A 12,994-nucleotide genomic window follows, 5' to 3' on the forward strand; every position below is an offset into this window, starting at 1 on the left:
AGTAGCTGGGATTACAGGAATGCGTCACCGCACCCAGCTAATTTTTGTATTTTTAGTAGAGGCAGGGTTTCATTATGTTGGCCAGTGTGGTCTCGATCTACTGACCTCACGACCTGCCAGCCTCAGCCTCTCAAAGTGCTGAGATTACAGGTGTGAGCCACTGCACCTGGCCGAAATATTTTTATTCTTAATGATTGCTTGGTACACAAGTATTTGTTTTAATATTGTGTGTGTGTGGTTTTTTTTTTATTTTTTATTTTTTGAGATGGAGTCTCATTCTGTCGCCCAGGCTGAAGTGCAGTGCCTCAATCTCGGCTCACTGCAAGCTCTGCCTCCCAGGTTCACCCCATTCTCCTGCCTCAGCCTCCCGAGTAGCTGGGACTACAGGCACCTGCCACCACGCCCGGCTAATTTTTTGTATTTCTAGTAGAGACAGGGTTTCACTGTGTTAGCCAGGATGGTCTCAATCATCTGACCTCGTGATCTGTCCACCTCGGCCTAATGTTGTTTTTTAATAAAAGCAAATATAAAATGTATATGTACAGTTTGAAAAATAAAAATTAGCTCAGTAATCACTTTAGTAAATAGATTTTCTTCAATTTAGTCAAAATAATACAAATAAATCTAGACTTAATTTAATTGCCCAAAGAAATAAAATAGCATATTTTCTTTCCTTGAGACAGAATTTCACTCGTCTCCCAGGCTGGAGTAGAATGGCATGATCTCGGTGTACTGCAACCTCTGCCTCCTAGTTCAAGTGATTCTCCTACCTCAGCCTCCCCAGTAGCTAGGATTACAGGTGTGTGTCACCACGCCCAGCTAATTTTTGCATTTTTAGTAGAGACGAGAATTTACCACGTTGGCCAGGCTGGTCTCAAACTCCTGACCTCAAGTGATCCTCCTTCCTCAGCTTCCCAAAGTGCTGGGATTACAGGCGTGAGCTACCCCACCCAGCCTAAAATAGCATCATTTTTAAAACCGAAATGAAATGGGCCAGGTGCAATGGCTCACGCCTGTAATCCCAGCACTTTGGGAGGCCGGGGTAGGTGGATTACCAGAGGTCAGGAGTTCAAGGCCAGCCTGGCCAACATGGTAAAAGCCCATATCTACTAAAACTATAAAAATTAGCCAGGGATCTGTAATCCCAGCTACTCAGGAGGCTGAGGCAGCAGAATCACTTGAATCCAGGAGGCAGAGGTTGCAGTGAGCCAAGATCACACCACTGCACTGCAGCCTGGGTGACAGAGTGACACTCAGTCTCAAAAAAGAAAAAACAAAAGGAATGAAATGCTAACAACCAGAAACATTAGCCACTAATCTCTATAAAATAAACAGCAAGTGGAAAACATGAAGTGTTTCAGATGGCAACTACAGCACATGAAAACAATTTTCAAATTGGTTTTCAGTGTTCCAGATAACTTTGAGAGGTAAGAGGTTATGGAGGCAGATCATCTGAGATCAGGAATTTGAAACCAGCCTGGTCAATGTGGTGAAACCCCGTCTCTACTAAAAATACAAATAATTAGCCAGGCATGGTGACATGCACCTATAATCCTAGCTACTTGGGAGGCTGAGGCAGGAGAACTGCTTGAACCCAGGAGGCGGAGGTTGTGGTGGGCCAAGACAGCACCACTGCACTCCAGCCTGGGCGACAGAGTGAGACTCCATTTCAAAAAGAACAGAACAGGTTATGGGCAGTTCTAAGGAAATCCAGTTACCAGATCCTCAGTTCACCATGTGCTTTTCTAAAATGGTTCTGCCTCAACACTGAGGTCCCATGATGGTTTCTACCTTTCTTTTCACAATCATTTGACTCCCATGTCACAAAAGAAAGATATAACCTCTCAGCCAGTGACAGAAAAAGGACTCATCTATCACATTAAGATATATTTACAAACAAAAATACGTTTACAGAAAAGTTTTACTGTTTAATAAAATTTATAACATACTTTTATGAGTTTTATCAATTATGTAGTAATAGTCATAATTTTAAAAACAGAACTCTATCCAGAAGTACTTTTTAAGTATTTAGAGCTTTATAGTCACAAAAAACTTACTATATTCCATTAGAATAAAATTCTATAGGATAAATGTAATGGAAATAGTAGTACAGAAGAAAACGGAATTGTTAAAAATGTCTACTATAAAATAAGACCTGTTCAGTTATCCTTGAAAAGGATGTTGGTGGACATAAAATCTCTATGGTATTTAATGTCATCTCGATATTAATAAAAGAGTGATGTTACAATTTAAGTTTCGGTGTTTATTATGTCATAAATTACAGCATTTGGAGCTACTTAAAATTTATGATGAAATTTGTTAGATTTTAAAATGTGCAAAGAAAAAAAAAGTTGTTCAATTTTTGTTTTCCCTTGCACCCATGCTTGGATGTTCAACAGTCTTACAGACAATATGTGAACAAAAAAGGTTGGAAGATCACTGTACTGTCACAGGGAATTAAAATACCAGTAACATGTACAGGTAAGAGGAGATTAGTCATCCGTTCCTAATTAAGAGTAACAGGCTGGGCATGGTGGCTCACGCCTGTAATCCTAGCACTTTGGGAGGCCAAGGCAGGCGGATCCCTTGAGGTCAGGAGTTTGAAACCAGTCTGGCCAACACAGTGAAACCCCGTCTCTACTAAAAATACAAAAAATTGATCAAGTGTGGTGGCATGCGCCTGTAATCCTAGGTACTCAGGAGGCTGAAGCAAGAGAATCGTTTGAACCTGGGAGGTGGAGATTGCAGTAAGCTGAGATCGTGCCACTGCACCCCAGCCTGGCCGACAGAGGGAGAATCCATCTCAAAAAAAAGAAAAAAAAAGAGTACCCAAGATTTAAGATGTTCATGAATTTGTGTAAGATGGAATATAAAATGATTCATAAAACTTCAGGATACAACATAACAATGAATGTCTAATGAAATTTAAAAATATTTTCTATTTTTGATTTAAAAGATGCAAGCTAAAATATATGCTGCATAAAATAATGAGTTATGAAAACACTGGAATGAGATGCCAATGGGTGTTTAGTGTTTCCTTGAACTGTTTTAAAATTTAGGACTACCCATATTTAAGACAGCCTTAACAATGCTTTTAATCCTAGAATGTAGACAGATTAAAAAAAAAAAAAACAATAAAAAACAGTCAAATAAAACCAAGACATAACTTCACAATTTAAAGTTCTTTTTTTCTTTTCTTCCAGACAAGGTCTCACTCCGTAGCCCAGGCTGGAATGCAGTGGTGCAATCATGGCTCACTGAAGCCTTGATCCCCTGGGCTCAAGCATCCTCCTATCTCAGCCTCTTCAAGTGCTAGGATTACAGGTGTAAGCCACCTCACTCAACCCAATTAATGTGCTATCTCAATTCTGTTCCTAGTAGGAATGTCATAATGAAAACACATACTGTATAAGCAAATGCTAAGAATTTGAGTTTTACTTAGGTAAAATGGGAGTTAGATTGCTGAAATTCTATAAACACAGAAATATTATTTAAAAGTAGAAAACAGGTCGGGCACGGAAGCTCATGCCTGTAATGCCAACACTTTAGGGAGGCCAAGTGGGAGGACTGTCTGAGGGCAGGAATTCAAAAGCAACCTGGGCAACCCAGGGAGACTCTGTCTCTATAAAAAAAAAAAAATCACAAAATTAGCCAGGTGTGGTGGATCACACCTGTGGTCTCAGTTACTTGGGAAGCTGAGGCAGGAGGATTATTTGAGCCCAGGAGTTCGAGGCTCCAGTGAGCCATGTTCATGCCACAGTACTCCAGCCTGGGCAACAAAACAAGACTCTGTCTCAAAAAATATATATAAATAAAAGTAAAGAAAATAAAATTTAAAAGTGAAAGAATGACTTCTCCAAGCTACATGAATGGAGTTAACAATCTATTATCTGTAGAGATAATGCATATGTCTCGAAAGCAAATCTCAACTGCTACGCTCCTTCCTGCCTACTGGACACCTTAAATAAATGTCTCTGACCCACTAAGAAAGAACAGTGGCAGGAGACACACACACACTTACTCCCATTTCTTTTCTCTGATTCAGATACCATAGTCTGAACCTCATCCAAAGCTGTTTAGCATTTTCTTGTGAAATGATGACCACAGTTGTGAGTCTGCATGTGTCATCTCACTATGCTGTGTGTTAGACTTACAGAACAAGCCGGGCACGGTGACTCAAGCCTGTAATCCCAGCACTTTGGCAGGCCGAGACGGGCGGATCACGAGGTCAGGAGATCGAGACCATCCTGGCTAACACGGTGAAACCCCGTCTCTACTAAAATACAAAAAACTAGCCGGGCGAGGTGGCAGACGCCTGTAGTCCCAGCTACTCAGGAGGCTGAGGCAGGAGAATGGCGTGAACCCGGGAGGCGGAGCTTGCAGTGAGCTGAGATCCGGCCACTGCATTCCAGCCTGGGCGACAGAGCAAGACTCCGTCTCAAAAAAAAAAAAAAAAAAAAAAGATTTCCAGAACAAAGCCTGTGCCCTTGGACAATTGCCTCTGACAGACGATGGGAAGAAAGTGATAAACAGCTCAGGAGATGGCTCCAACTAGAAAAACTGTCCATTCCTTTGGAAAATAAATGAGTACTTAGGCCCAAGACAACTGAGGTGATGAAAGTATATACTAGGATACTATTTCAGGAAGTACTCTTTATGGCAGACCTCACCACTACACAGTAGCAACCAGCTCATTCTCCACAGAAGCACTGCTCAAGGATTTGGGTAAGATACTTAAAGGAAGGAAAAACAAAGTTTACCTGCTATAGTTAGTTCCCCGAAATAAATTTCCTGACCCAAGGAAAACAACTACAAATCCTACTACATTAAATCTACTATTCATCATCATTAACAATACCCATGATCCTCCCCTACCCACTTAAATAAACCTGGTAATTAAAAACTGATCATTTGCCTTCAAGCTTTACTGAAAACATGACACTATGAAAATCATCTCTGGAACAAAATAATTGTAAACTTTTTTAACTAAAATTTTAAAAAGCAAGAATTGCTGGCTGGGCGTGGTGGCTCATGCCTTATAATCCCAACACTTTGGGAGGCCAAGGCGGGAGGATTGTTAAACTCAGGAGTTTGAGACTAGCCTGGGCAACCAGGTAAGACCCCGTCTCTACAAAAAAATTGTTTTAAACATTTTTTCCAGGTTTGGCCGGGCATGGTGGTTCACGCCTTTAATCCCAGCCCTTTGGGAGGGTCAAGGTGGGCAGATCACTGGAGGCCAGGAACTCAAGACCAGCCTGGCCAACACAGTGAAACCCCATCTCTACTGAAAATAGAAAAAATTAAGGCCAGGTGCAGTGGCTTATGCCTGTAATCCCAGCACCTTAGGGGGTCAAGGCAGGTGGATCACCTGAGGTCAGGAGTTCAAGACCAGCCTGACCAACATGGGGAAACCGTGTCCCTACTAAAAATACAAAATTAGCCAGGCGTGGTGACACACGCCTGTAATCCCAGCTACTTGGGAGGCTGAGGCAGGAGAATCTCTTGAACTCGAAAGGTAGAGGTTACAGTGAGCCGAGATCTTCCCATTGCACTCCAGCCTGGACAAGAAGGCAGCAAGAGTGACCAAAAAAGAAAAGGAAAGAAGAGGAAAAGGAAAAAGAATTAGCTGAGCGTTGTGGCACATGCCTGTAATCCCAGCTACTCGGGGGGCTGAGTCATGAGAACTGCTTGAACCCAGGAGGCAGAGGTTGCAGTGAGCCGAGATGGTGTTACTGCACTCCAGCCTTAATGACAGAGTAAGACTCTGTCACAAAAAAAAAAACAAATAAAATTTTGCCAGGTATAGTGGCACAAATCTGCAGGCCCAGCTACTAGGAAGGCTGAGGCGGGAAGATCACTTGAGCCTAGGAGGTTTAGGCTGCAGTCAACCGTGATTGCACCACTGTATTCCAGCCTGGGCAACAGAGTAAGACAAGGACTCGAAAAGAACACAAAACTGAAAAACAAGCATTGCTAATACAAGATGTTCAGTGATTTTACATGTGTTTAAGAAATGCAAATATCCTTGAGAGTCTATAACATAATAATCTTGAGCCATAATAATTTATCACAAATATTTCTACTAAATAAATTTATATTTTAAAAGGGCACTCACAACTTAAAGGTTTTACCTAGATCTTCCTCAATCCCTAGTTGCAATTTCTTCCCCTCCATCTTTTCTATGTCTTCATCATTAAACTTATACCATTCACCAGACTGTGGATCTTTCACATGGGCGATGTAGTGGCCAGAATAAGCACTCACTCCTCTGTGTATGAGGACTGCACTGAGTTCATACACATAGGACCCACCTGGAGAGAAAGGGAGAAAGAAAAAGAAACGTTGGGTAACAGTATTTCTTATATCCTGAGCCTGAATTGTAATGATTACGAATCTTTATACATGTGGTATAACTAAAAACATGTCACCAAAAATTTTTACAAATTACTTTTACAAAATAATGTATATTTACACTCCCTTAACACTCTCTTAAAAACACTCTAAGCACACTGTATTAACTCTCCAAGCCTCTGCAAAATACATGGATGAAAAACTATGGCCTCCTGGGCACTCAGGGGAGTATAAGCTACTCTACTACATACTGTGCTCTTCAGCACAGACTAGCGAAGCCACACGCATCCCAAGAATCGGCTGTTCATACTCTCTGATGTGTTACAAAAATTAAAACTCACACAAACCAGGGAGACACGAATGTCAAATAAAAAGGCTATTGTTTATAGACGAGAAGATAAATGTTTTGGCAAAAACTGATAGCAAGTTATGAAAACTTGCTCTGAAAACAGGTGTAGGCATTTGTCCAAGGGCACAAACTTTGTTCTGGAAATCTAACACACAGTGCGTTGAGATGACACATGCAGACTCATGACTGTGGTCATCATTTCACAAGACATATGTATCATCACATTAGCACTTTCAGATCAAAGTTTCATTTGCCAAGTCTATCTCACTAAAGCTGGAAAAAAATAAAACTAAAACTAGGTGTAGGCCAAACAGTTGGAAAATACAGGGATGAAAATTTTAAAAATCTAGAATGATACTGCATTCAGATTTCTTTGTATTTTAAGTTCCTATACTATTTTAATTAAATAAAACCTACAAATCACAGTCTATATTTTACACGGTATTCAAAAAGAAAAGGCTTTATACATACATCAAAATATTGACAATGAATGAACATTTACATTTTAAAGTGAACTAAAATGTCTTAAACTTTGAGAAACATCTTGTAAAGATCCTAAACTTAAAGCAATTATGGGGAAAATTAAAGCAATTATGGGGAAAATGTGTTAGAAAAGATCACTTCCACTATACATGCTCTGTTATTTACTGGAAAACAAAAAAAATTCATTAATAAACCCACATAACCACAATTAATACTGAAACCTACAGTTTTTTTCTAACAAAATGTTTTCACATCATTCTTTCAAAAATTACTCATGACTCTATATAATTACCATAATATGCCTAACCACACCCACATTAATGAACATTTATTTAAACTGGTAGCACTTGAGGGTCTTTATAAGCAATAATATTATCTTTGCAATATAAATCTTTGCACAGATTTTGACTTTTTTTTTTTTTTCCTGAGACAGGGTCTTGCTCTGTCACCACACTGGGGTGCAGTGGCACAATGATAGCTCACTGCAGCTTCAACCTCCTAGGCTTAAACGATCCTTCCACCTCAGCCTCCAGGAGTAGTTGGGACGACAGATGTACATTTTTATTTTATTTTATTTTTTGAGATGGAGTTTTGCTCATGTTGCCCAGGCTGGAGTGCAAGGGCGTGATCTTGGCTCACTGCAAACTCTGCTTCCTGGGTTCAAGTGATTCTCCTGTCCCATCCTCCCAAGCAGCTGGGGTTACAGGAGCTTGCCACCACATCTGGCTAATTTTTGTATTTTTAGTAGAGAAGGGGTTTCACCATGTTGGCCAGGATGGTCTCGAATTCCTGACCTAAGGTGATTCATCTGCCTCGGCCTCCCAAAGTGCTGGAATTACAGGTGTGAGCCGCCATGCCTGGCCTTTTTTTTTTTTTTTGAGACGGAGTTTTGCTCTTGTTGCCCAGGCTGGAGTGCAATGGTGCGATAAATCGGCTAACTGCAACCTCCACCCCGCTGGGTTCATGCGATTCTCTTGCCTCAATCTCCCAAGTAGCTGGGATTACAGGTACCCAACACCATGCCTGGCTAAGTTTTTCTGTTTTTAGTAGAGATGGGGTTTCACCACTTTGGCCGAGCTGGTCTCAAACTCCAGTCCTCAAGTGGTCCACCCGCCTCGGCCTCCCAAAGTGCTGGGATTACAGGCGTGAGCCACGGCGCCCGGCCCTTTTTTTTTTTTTTTTTTTTAAATAGACAGGGTCTCATTGTGTTGCCCAGATTAGAATTAGACTATTTCATTGCTATAACAAATGCAAAGAGTATGTCACGGCACAGTACAGCCAATCACTCATTAGACAAACAATAAATATAATGGACATGGTTTCAGGCATGAAGGATACAGCAGTTGACTAAATGAACAGAGTCCCTGCATTCTTGAAGCATAGTTGGGGAAACAGTAATGTAGATTAATACCTGGGCCAAAACCCACTGAGCTTACCCCAGCTGAAAATATTGAAGATACTGGGTAAGATAAAAATATCTTTAAATCTTTCTAAACGCACTGACTATCTGTCAAGAAAATAAGAATTATCAGAAGCCCAATACCATGTGAAGGCAATAAGCCATGTAGTAAGGACAATAGAGTTTCCCTCTGGGAGTGTTAGGGGAACACTATGATCAACTTGAACTCTGTTTTTCCATATCTCAAAGGGCTTATGGGATCAGAGACAACAGCTAAGGTTCATAAAAGGTGAGGAGTCTAACAGGGGACTCCCACCAGGAAACTAAGGTTCTTTTTAAATTGATGAACAGGCTGGACGCAGTGGCTCACATCTGTAATCCCAGCACTTTGTGAGGCTTAGGCGAGCGGGTCACCTGAGGTCCAGAGTTCGAGCCCAACCTGGCCAGAATGGTGAAACCCCATCTCTACTAAAAGTACAAAAATTAGTCAGGCATGGTGGTGGGTGCCTGTAATCCCAGCTACTCGGGAAGCTAAGGCAGGAAAATTGCTTGAACCCAGAAGGTGGAGGTTGCAGTGAGCCGAGATCATGCCACTGCACTCACTGCACTCCAGCCTGGGCAACAAGGCAAGACTCCGTCTAAATAATAATAATAATAATAATAATAATTGTATACATTTATGGGTACAATATGAAGTTTGAAATGTTTACATCATGGAATGATTAAATCAAGCTAATATATCCATTTTCTGTGATGAGAACATTTAAAATCTGTTATTTTAGCTATTTCAAAATGCACAATGCATTATTTAACTGTAGTCACCATGCTGTGCAATAATCTCCAAAACTTATTTGTCCTGTCGAACTGAAGCTTTGCACTCTTTGAATATCACCTCCCCAATCCTCGTCGCCTGTGCCATCCACCACCCCCACTCCCCGGGTTCTGGTAAACCCATTTTCTTCTCTATTTGTATGTGTTTGACTTTTTTAGATTCTATATATAGTATCAATGAGATTATATAGTATTTGTCTTTCTGAGCCTGGCTTGTTTCACATAGCACAATGTCCTCCAGATTCATCCATGTGATCACACATGATAGAATATCCTTCCCGTTTAAGGCCAAATAGTATTCCATTGTGTATATATACCACGTTTTCTTTGAAACTAGAATTCTTTGGTTTAGAAGATTATCAAAATGAACCTGCTCTCCACAGGAAATGATAAGACAAAATTATCTGCCTTATACTTAGACTTTGGGACCTAGGGGTAAAAATCAAAAACCAAAAGGAAATCTCCATTACAACTTCATAAGAAGCCAGCCCTCAAAAATATTTTTTTACTATGAACTCACACTACCTATGAAGTCAGAAAAACCCCAAGCCAAGAGTTGTGTTTGATGTGCTCCTGGGACGAGTGATAGTCCTAAGGAATGAGTTCCGTCAACACACACACGTCACATAACACAAGTCACTCTTAACTGTGAGGTAGCAAACAGCAGCAAAATCAAACTGATAAAGATTTTCACTTCAGTCAGTGGAAATAGCAAATACATAAATAAAATTTTAAGTATATTTAAAGAAATAAATGATGAGATTAAGAGGAATAGAGACTACAGAAAATGAAAATCAAATGATAAAGAACCAAATCAAACTCCGAGAAATGGAAATCATAGTCACCGACAGTCAAAACTCTATAAAATGGTTTAACCTCAGATCAGGTTCACCTGAACAGTGAATGAATAAAGTGCAAGGTGGAGCTGAAGAAATTATGCAGAATGCAGGACAAAGCAATGAAGAGTTGGGCGTCGTGCAGCATAGAATAAGAAAATCTAACACATGTCTAACTGGCATTCCAGAAGGAAAGAGAAAAGAGAAAAAGCATTCAGAGGTAATAGTTGGAAAATTTTCAGATGCTCTAGGTGAGAAGAATAAATCAATTAAAAACGAAACCAAGTGTTAACAGCTCTTTTAGAATGTGTCTAGCAGGCTTTCCTACTAGAAAACCAGAAAGATTTTTAAAGAATCAAAATTAAAAAACAAACCAAAATTGGTCACAGTGACACTGCAAGACACCAAAACCAAAGAAGAGGTCTTAAAATCAGACAAAATAAAACAGGTCCCTTGTTAAAACAAGAATTAGACTGCAACCAACTTTTCGACAGCAACAACGGATGCCCCAAGGCAACAGAATGCTATCTTCTTCAATGATATCTTCAATGAGTAAAAGTAACCATCCATGATTAGAGAAAATGAATTCCACAAGGACAAAATAGACACTTCCAGACAATAATATGTGAAAAGAATCTTTCACCCATAGACCCTTACTAAAAGAATTTTATAAGCTCTAATTCAATATTTTAAAACTCTTCCAGATGGAAGGTCCAGAATGCAAAGAATGATAAACAAAGGAGGTAGGTCAACACCAGGATTCCTATGTAAGATAGTCTGTAAGTTTCTTTTTTAAAAAAGATAGAACTAAAATACATATGAAAAATAGGCCAGGTGTGGTGGTTTATGCCTGTAATCCTGGGACTTTGTGAGCCAAGGCAAGAGGATTGCTTAAGGCCGTAAGTTCGAAACCAGCCTGGGCAACATAGAGAGACTCAGTCTATAAAAACTTTAAAAAAAATCAACCACGCATGGTACTATACACCTGTGGTCCCAGCTACTCAGGAGGCTGAGGTAGGAGGATCACTTGAGTCTGGGAGGTCAAGGCTGCAGTGAGCCGTGATCGTGCCACACTCACTCCAGCCTGGATGACAGAGCAAGACCATCTTAAAATAATTTAGGGGAGTGTCGATTGCTTACTGTTTTGAGATCATTGAGGGTAAAGATGTTATCCAGAGAGTTAAGAATACATGTTATAATTTCTAGGTTAATTATTAGTATTAGCTGGCCCAGGCTGCCTTAGGGGGCATTTTCATACTCCAATTTTAGGGCTTACCTGGAATCACCCCCCATTGTTCTTTCTACTACATGCACTCTCCCCATTACTTCATGTGAAAGGTGAGCCAGAAAAAAAGCCTCTCTTCCTAACCTCAGGGAACCATAAGAACTCCTGACTGGGCACAGTGGCTCATTTGTGCCTGTAATCCCAGCACTTTCGGAGGCTGAGACAGGTGGATCACCTGAGGTCAGGAGTTCGAGATCAGACTGGCCAACACGGTGAAACCTTGTCTCTACTAAAAATACAAAAATTAGCCATGCATGGTGGTGAACACCTGTAATCCCAGCTACTCGAGAGGCTGAGGCATGAGAATCGCTTGAACCCAGGAGGCGGAGGTTGAGGTGAGCCAAGATTGCGCAACTGCACTCCAGCCTGGGTGACGAGCGAAACTCTGTCTCCAAAAAAAAAAAAAGAAAAGAAAAAAGAAAGAAAAACTCCTAAGTCCTGAACAGAACAGCAGAAATAAAAAGGAGGGGGAAATGTCATGGTCTTAGATTGCCCATACCAAGTTCTTCCAGTCTGTGTAAGCCAGGGAACCTCAAGCCTTGAACTCTGTGATCATATCTAACCAGCACAGGCCCCAAATGCCTGACAGAAATAAACCTAAGGGCTTTGCAGAGGAGATGGTACATATCCTAGCCCTAGGGGAATCCCCATAAATAATTCTCTATGTGCAATAAGCAGCATGCGGTCACAGACAACCACAGACAGAAGAAACAAAACAACACTGCAACAACCAACTCAGGTAGAGAGATCATCCTGAACAATATTCCAACACTGTCAGTAATGGATTATAAAAACTGGGTGTTTTTAATGTTTAACGTTTTTAAACATTTTTTTTTAATATTCTGGATACCTTTAATACCTTTGTGAACAAATATTGATGACAACTCACTTTAAATAGATCAGTAACTGAGAACGGTGATACATTTCTTTTTGTGGCTCTATTGACCCTAATTGGTCAAAAGCACCTCGTTTTGCAAGACAATGGGCAAGGAAGAGAGGAAGAGAAAAGGAAAGGAGGCTGAAGAGGAGCCAAAGCCCAGGATTCTCTAGAAATGCATCAGTCTCCAGAGTATGGGAGTACATTGGGTCCCAGAAACCTCAGCGGGACCTAGTTCTCAAAAACACAAGAGTGTCCAACGGATGAAACCTCAGCTGAAAACACAGAAGGTAGCAGTGTCCAAAGACATTGCAGGGTCTGAGAGGAACAAAGTTTGATAAGGTTGTTAACTATCACAGACTCAGCAGGATCTGGGGGAGTCACCAGTGGGGTTCTTCTCCCACTACCTTCAATAACCCAGGTAAAGAAGCAGGGGCAGCATAGTAAGATTTAATTATGGGTTATGCTATGACTGGCAACATCCCAGGAGAAAAAAGAGTAAACTAAGCCACGTTTAGGGATGCATGCTTATATAGTAAAATGCTAAAGAAGAAAAAAATAAAAGAAGCGTTCCACATGAAAG

The 12,994-nt window shown here is 40.6% G+C and overlaps 1 protein-coding gene and 1 pseudogene across 3 annotated transcripts in view; one reads left to right on the top strand and one right to left on the bottom strand.

Annotated features, from left to right (window-relative positions):
* The window catches only part of USP48 (ubiquitin specific peptidase 48), a 112,597-nt gene that overhangs the window by 54,981 nt on the left and 44,622 nt on the right, over positions 1 to 12,994 (bottom strand). For 2 of the 3 annotated variants that reach the window (XM_010364346.2, XM_030941932.1), the window contains exon 9: positions 6,132 to 6,311. The exons of the other annotated variant lie outside the window; for it this stretch is intronic. In XM_010364346.2, coding sequence (XP_010362648.2) covers positions 6,132 to 6,311 — 180 coding nt within the window. The remainder of the gene's footprint in view (positions 1 to 6,131; positions 6,312 to 12,994) is intronic. 3 annotated transcript variants of the gene reach the window in all.
* On the top strand, positions 10,533 to 10,589 carry LOC115892532 (annotated as a pseudogene).

The sequence above is a fragment of the Rhinopithecus roxellana genome, chromosome 12, assembly GCF_007565055.1.
Source record: "Rhinopithecus roxellana isolate Shanxi Qingling chromosome 12, ASM756505v1, whole genome shotgun sequence".
NCBI lineage: Eukaryota > Metazoa > Chordata > Mammalia > Primates > Cercopithecidae > Rhinopithecus > Rhinopithecus roxellana.